The 7,736-nt window shown below is 39.2% G+C and overlaps 1 protein-coding gene across 1 annotated transcript; it reads right to left on the bottom strand.

Annotated features, from left to right (window-relative positions):
- Positions 1 to 447: 447 nt before the first annotated feature.
- OR51G1 (olfactory receptor family 51 subfamily G member 1) lies at positions 448 to 1,413 on the bottom strand. The gene has a single exon (XM_069108991.1). The coding sequence runs from the start codon at positions 1,411 to 1,413 to the stop codon at positions 448 to 450; it is 966 nt and encodes a 321-aa protein (XP_068965092.1).
- Positions 1,414 to 7,736: the final 6,323 nt, after the last annotated feature.

Here is a 7,736-nt window from a genome sequence, read left to right as displayed (position 1 = left end):
GTACATAATCGTTTGCATCCTGTCTTTCACATTAAACTACCTCATGAGGTCTTTCAGGCAAGAGTCTATGTTTGGCCTTTCTTTGTTTCTCCAATATTTATCATGGTGCTTAGAATATAATGGGTGCTCAATAAACAATTACTGATTGGACTTTACTTGCTGTTCTTGGTCTCAAAGGGTAGACATATTACAGAAATTTTGACAAAGCAGAAAGGGAATTTTTGTTTTGTCCACTACTTCCAAGAAGTCATTCATTTATGAGAAAAACTAGCAGGCTCACTACTAGATGTAGCTTGGGGTAATCATTGTTCAGTGCAAATACACTTTCAAAGCAGGGCAGAGACCTGAGAACAAGTTACCCCATCTAATTTAAAAAGGTAAAACACCATAACAACACCAGCAGCAAACAACCAACAGCTTCTTCCTTCTCGGATTCTCCTCCTCAGCCTACCCTTGGCGATTGCTACTCAGTCTTTGCATAAAAATAAACTTCTTGATAATTCTCTGCCGGATCTGCTTGGTCTTGACACTGTAAACAATGGGGTTCATGAGGGGTGGGACCAAGAGGTAAACGTAAGACATGAGCAGGTGGACAATGCGGGGCAGGTGCTCACCAAAGCGATGAACAAGGGATAAACCAATCATAGGAATATAGAAGAGAAACACAGCACAGATATGGGACACACAGGTATTGAGGGCTTTGAGCCGCTCCTCACGGGAAGCAACGCTCATCACTGTGCGAAGGATGAGGGCGTAGGAGAGAAAGATGAGCAATGAGTCCACACCCACCGTACAAGCCACCACAAAGAGGCCGTAGATGTGATTGACTATGATGCTGGAGCAGGCCAGCTTCATGATCTCCAGGTGAAGGCAATAGGCGTGGGCCAGTACATGAGAACGGCAGTAGTGGAAGCGGTTCAGGAGAAAGGGTAGAGGAAGGATGAGCAGGGCACTGCGTAGTACGGAGCATAGCCCCATTTTCACTATCCTAACAGGTGTCAGGAGAGTACCATAACGAAGTGGGTTACAGATGGCCACATAGCGATCGATGGACATGGACAGCAGCACTGAGGATTCCACCAGTGAGAGGGTATGGATAAAGAAGAGCTGGATGAAGCAGGCAGGGATGCCAATCTCTCGAACATCAAACCAGAAGATGCCCAGCACTGTAGGCAGTGTGGAAAAACACAAGCCTAGGTCAGTGAGAGCCAGCATAGCCAGAAAGTAATACATGGGCTCATGCAGTGTTGCATCTGTGCGAATGACATGGAGGATGGTGATATTTCCCACAATTACTGTCAAGTAGATAGTGCAGAAGGGAATAGAGATCAAACCATGTAGACTTTCTAGGCCTCGGAATCCAGTCAGGAAGAAGGAGGCTGATTGGAGGCTATTGTTTCCTGGAGCCAACATTGTGCTGAAGACTTAGCCTAAAAACTCTGAAAAGAAGAATGTGGTTAATGAAGAAAGGGAATCACTATATTCTCTTACCTGAAGTAAGTGGGGCAATTGCTTGCTCCTTTGAAAGGTATACCAATGATTTAACTGACTTTTTAAATTTTCTCTTAGGTGGAAGGAGAAACAGGAACTTCAGTCTCCTGATGTTCTGTCCAGTGGCCCAGCCACCCACAATTGCCCAACTAGCTCAGGGAAATGAGAAAGGTGTGTCCCACTGGTACTGGTCTTATGGATATGACTAAAAGTATAAACAGGCCATTACTAAATCCGACTTTCTTTTAGAAGTCCTTCCTGAAGCCTTAGTCCCCATAGGTCTCTGAACTTCCCTATGATACATGATAGTCTTCACCAAACATTTTTGTCTTGATTCCTATGCTGTCATTTGAAAGTTTATGTGTGTAGTGTGTGTGTGTGTGTGTGTGTGTGTGTGTGTGCAGACAGGTGTGTATTACGTCTCCAATAGAGAATAAAGGCAGGAAAATATCGAGTGCTCTTTTGTTTAGAAGACTTGCAATTGAGTCATGGATTGAACTACTGGACTGAGTTTGAGGAAGTCTCTGATCCTTAGTTTTCTTTCTTTAAGTGGAATGGATTTGATGCTTATAAAGAGTCCTCCAAACTTTACTTTATCATGATTCTCTAAGTAAAATCTTTGATAGTGGTCTAACCTTTCCTTGTCCCTTCCTACCAATCCCCACTTCAAGACCCACAGGATCCAAAATATGACTTAGTACATAGAAATTCTTCAATAACAATAAAAGCCTCTTAAGTTTTCTGACTAATTTGTGATAAGGAGTAGAGTTTAAAATGGTGACTGTACCAACAGCCCCTCACTCCCCCAAAATAGATGACTACAATTAAACAATCTCAGAAAAGCAGGACCCAGGCATACTGATGGAAGCAGAGGTGACAGGAAACAGAAGGAAGAGAAGAGCAGAGGAGAAGGAAAGGATGGAAGAAGGTTAGAATGTTCCTTATTTTGCCACCTGCCCTATATCTATCCTCCTGTATTCTCATGAGAATCTTTGTTTTTTAAAGCAATCGGGGTTAAGTAACTTGCTCAAGGTTACACAGCCAGTTATTTCTGGGTGTGGTGCTGAGTATCTGAGCCCGGATTTGATCGAGGTCATCCCGACACTGGAGCCGGTGCTCCTACTCACTGGATCCACCTGGCCACCCCTCTCATGAGAATCTCGGTGTATTGAAACTTAAACCAACAGGTCATTTAGAAGGAATCTTGGTTCTTGAGCAGAATCATATGGATTATAATGCCCATAAAATGAATCTAGAAAGGATTATAATTTGATGGTCCTCTTATGGGCAGGGGGAACTAAATTGCTCTCATAGTTTGCTTAGACTAAGAAGCAAAGCTCAGTCTTGATACTATTTTTAGGAAGGAAGGAAATGAACATTTACCAAGCACCTACTATGTGCCTATTATAGCTTTACTGTGGTAAGAGCTTTAAAAGTGTTATCTTATTTGATCTTCACAAAACCTTCAAGGTAGGTACTACTGTCAGCTCTATTTTATAGTCAAAGAAACTGAGGTAGAAAAACTTATATGAATTACCCAGGATCACACAGCTCATAAGTGTATGAGGGCATTTTGAATTCACTTCTTTCTGATTCTAGGCCCAGTGCTTTACCCTGTGCTACCTATTTGCCTCTTTTACTTTACAAATATTGTGTGTAACTTTAACAAAATCAGTTGACAACTCTGGGCCTCAGTTGCCTTATTTATAAAATGAGTGGGTATTATAGATAGTCTCCAATGACCCTATAAGGTTTATGAAATATTCTATAATTGTAAAGGACAAGCTGAGAAGAGTCAGAAGGCAGTTGGGGCCTTGGAAGGTGAATAGGAAAAGCAAAGTGGCTTGGGTTTGGAAGGAGAAGAGTGAACATAAGAGAAGAAAGAAACAAGAGGATGAACCAAACTGCATAAGCACTAGTACTCCATTGTATAACCATTCCACTTATTATTGAAGCCTATTTTTAGCCTTGGTTTCCATCCCTATCACTATACTGTAACAGATAAGAGGACAGGGACTTAAACTAGGAGAGATTTTGGTGAGACACAGTGAGAAGTTTCTTAAGTTGGAATGATAAAAATGCTGGATGTGTAAGCGATAAGTGTAGTAAGGTCTTTGTTCTTGAAAATGCAGAGGAAGAGAGAGCACCATTCACTCTAGGGAGGTTAGTTAGAGACAGAGACTGGAATCAATGACTTCTCTTGGCCCTTCCATTTTATAATACAGATTCTAATTCATTCTTCTGCCCACCTTAATGAGTCCTGTTCTCCAAGTTAGTTTGCAGATCACTCAAAAATGAAATAATCCTTAGAGTTCATCTAAATCACACCCCTAACTTTGTAAGGATACAGTCAGTCTTTTGAACAGTGAAAGGATGAAAGTATTTCATTTTTCCCTAAAGCTGTTTCAAAATCTCCTCTTTAATCCAGTAGAATTTCTTTTTTTCCTCTTAAATCATGTCACACCCCACTTAGTGCTGAGATTGCATATAATATTTGTGAATGTACATAAGCAGGATTATGCACACATGGGTTTTATGCACCTCATGCATCAAATATTCACCAAAGATGCTCACATTTGGTGAATCTTTAAAGATAATACATAACAGGATCCTATGTTAGGTTTCATAAAGCAGACCTTGCTCCCTTCTCCCACATTATAGCGGATTTCTTAGGGTTTCTCACTTTTACATAAAGGGACTGAGGAAGCAGGAGTTTAGGTCAGTCTTCTAGACCTGAATTTAATGTCATGTAATGACTCCTATCCCTTGCAGGTAGCATTCTTAATAAGAGGAAGTCATGGAAATAATATTGAGAATGGAGTTTTACATCCTGATTTGGAATTCTAGCTGTGTGACTTATAAACTTTTAACATATATGTAGGCAAGTTATCTATGCCACTTCTATAAAACCAAGATAAGAATATTCAGCCTGTAGATTAGACAGTAACAGAACCTGTCATTTCATTGAAATATGGAACTTGTGGGTAAGGAAATTCTATCTATCAATGCAAGTTGGTATCTTCTTTATAACTTATAGAGTCACCTTGAATAGAAATGTAAAACAGACTGCCCACCAGGGCAGCCAGAAGCAAATTGAAATGGAACAGGGAAATATTTAACAAAAAAATTAAAATAGGATAAAATATAGATAATATTAATGTGTGCCTTTCTAAATAAATATTCAACATTCTTTTAGTGTAAAGGACAGGCTACAGAGAGTTAGAAGAAAATAAGAGCCATTGGAAAGTGAATAGGGAAAGCAGTGGGGCTGGCTATGGAGATAGAAGAATGAATATAAGAGAGGAGAGGAGCAAGAAGAAGAAACAAACAACAAGGGAACTCATTTGTAGAAACACGACCCACCTTTAAACATCACAGTCTATTTTTGGCCCTAACTTCCATTCCTACTTACCCCAGTATAAGAAGGATAAGAGGGCATGAATTTAAGAAAGATTTTGGTGAGATATAGCACATACTTAATAAATATTTGTTGACTGAACAATTGACTGGTCTTTCATTTCTATAAAGTAGGGAGGGTGGGTTTTATTCTCATTCCAAAGATGGATGAAGAAAATGAAAAGCAGAATATCAAAATTATTTGCTTCACTTTGAATACCAAGATAGCGACAGAGAAAGGTCTGGACCTAGCAGTTCATAATATTATAAATTTAAAACTAGAAGAGACATTAAAAATCATCTAACCCAACTATTTTTCTTTGGTAACTAAGGGACACAGTAGATAGAGGACCAGACCTGGAGTTAGGAAGACTCATTTACCTGATTCAAATCTGGCCTCAGACATTTATTATTTGTGTGACCCTGGGTAAGTCACTTAACATTATTTGCTTCAGTTTCCTCATCTGTGAAATGAAAAACAACTCCAGTATCTCTACCAAGAAAACCCTAAATGGAGTCACAAAGGGTCAGACCTCGTTGAAATGGTTGAACAACTTCAAGGGGCTTAATAAATGTTGTTGAAGTTAACACAAACACACATAAAGATACATATATAATTTCATCCTTTTTTAATTCTTTGAAAAAACAATAAATATTTATTTACCTCTTTAAGGTTTGCAAAGTATTTAGCTACTTCATTTTATTCTCACAATAATCCTGGAAAATGAGTGCTTTCCTCATTTTATAAATAAAGAAACTGAAATGAGCAGAGGAAAAATGACTTGCCCACAATCACACAGCTAGTAAGCATCTGAAGTGGCACTTGAACTCAGTTATTCCTTACTCCAAGCCCAGAACTCTATCCACTCTGTCACCTAGTTGCCTCAAATCTACCCTATTTCCATATTTGATTTAAAAAGAAAAATCTTTCTGGGGAATTGCTAAGCATCCTCAGGGTATCTGTCCTTCTAAAATAGATTGATGCTAGATTAAAATTCTTCTTCATTTCTCATCCAGTCTTTCCTTCTGCCCAGTCAGAGGTGATATTAACACATGATCTCAAAATCCCTAGTCAAAGGTTTTTCAACCAACTTACTGGTTTCAGGTTATACCCTGAAGCATCTACCTTTTCCTGCTTTTTTCTCTGTATCCTCAGAAATCCTGGATAATGTACTTTATGGCTGGCTGATTTTAAATTCCTCAGGGTCTGAGTCATGGGTTCTTTGTATGTGTGTGTCTGTGTGTGTGTGTTTTGGGAGGGGGGAAGGCAGGACAATTGAGGTTAAGTGACTTGCCCAATGTCACACAGCTAGTAAGTGTATGTGTCTGAGGTTGGATTTGAACTCAAGTCCTCCTGACTCCAGGGCTCTATTAAGTCACGAGTTCTTAAACTCCTTCACATAATTGATCCTTTTGGCAATCTGATGAATCTTATGAACTCCTCGGAATAATATTTTTAAATGTATAAAATAAAATTCATAGGAAAGCAATTATACAGAAATATAGTCATCAATTTAAAAATGTTCACACACTCTAAGTTAATAACACCTCCAATAAATGTCCATAACCTTTAAATGTCAAGTTATCTACAATTCTCACATGCCTCTGTCATTGAGCATCAAACCCATCTAGATCCTCTGTCGGCTGAGAGACACCATCCCCTACCCCCAGCCCTAACCATAATATCCTCACCTATTTGTTGTAAGCTTTAGAAAGAGACCAAGGAAAAATAAGAAGCCTGATCCTCACTTTTCAGTTAGTTCTGTTTTTCTCACTGTTGGCCACATGATAACTTCTTTCCCAGAAACTTGAACCTCTTAGTCCAGAGAGAACTTAGTAAGAAATGCTTTCCTTTTCAGAAATAAGGGAAAGATAATTGTAGTGTTCATGTGGATGCCCACAATGGAGCCATAAACTATAAGACTTTATAAGACCACAGGTCTATCCCCTGAGGAGCTCTCCCTAGCACGAGAGTTCCCTTGTTCCTATGTGACATTCACATCTTTATTGGTCTCAGGGCTCAGTAGAACATATGACCCTTGAGTTTGCTTTCTAATTCTCTCCTGAGTGTCTGTAATGTATAGATTTAATTTGCTACACTAGTAGGCAATGTGTTTGACATTTCTACTCTAGGCAACTATCTGAGATTAACATGTAGAGAAGAAACCACATTGATTTAACCACAAGTTCCCTATTTGAATGGAATAACAGGTTTGGTTACTGTCCAATCCATAATTACTTAACCTAAATGACAAGCTACTTCACCTTTGTGGACCTCAGTTTTATCATCTGTAAAATAAAGGTGTTGGATTTGATTGCCTTCAAGGCCCCTCCTGCTCTTAAATCTAGAAAATATGAAATGCAAGTTCTAAAACTTACCCTCTATTTCTCTTGCTAAGGAGTTTCAGGTACATTATCCCTGTCTGGATTTCAGTTCCTTCATCTATGGAATACAGAAGGATGTATACAATGATTTTGGTTCATGATTTTTCATGTTTTGGTCTGATTCAGCAATTTAAGATAGTCTTTAATTCATGACCAATTAATGATATTTCTCCTACAAATACTGAAATTCAGCATGTGGAGATATTGCAACTCAAAAAGGGAATTCATTTCCCAAGGTTACACAGGCTCTAAGTGGAAGAGTCAGGGTTTGGACTGAGAATTGTACCACGGGTTTGCTGGTAAAAGTTTAATGACTGGTTTGGAGAGAGAGACAGAGAGAGAGAGAGAGACAGAGAGAGAGAGAGAGAGAGAGAGAGAGAGAGAGAGAGAGAGAGAGAGAGAGAGAGAGAGAGAGAGAGAGAGAGAGAGAGAGAGAGAGAGAGAGAGAGAAAGAGAGAGAGAGA

The sequence above is a fragment of the Petaurus breviceps genome, unplaced genomic scaffold (genome assembly GCF_028583685.1).
Source record: "Petaurus breviceps papuanus isolate PSGF00001 unplaced genomic scaffold, PetGlider_PUasm1.0 90444, whole genome shotgun sequence".
Taxonomy (NCBI): Eukaryota; Metazoa; Chordata; class Mammalia; order Diprotodontia; family Petauridae; genus Petaurus; species Petaurus breviceps.
The sequence above is the reverse complement of the archived record's forward strand: the minus strand, read 5'-3'. Positions and strand labels throughout refer to the sequence as shown.

What these genes read in the sequence shown, in the direction of transcription:
- OR51G1 (XM_069108991.1), bottom strand. Translation starts at nt 1,413, where the DNA reads ATGTTGGCTCCAGGAAACAATAGCCTCCAATCAGCCTCCTTCTTCCTG.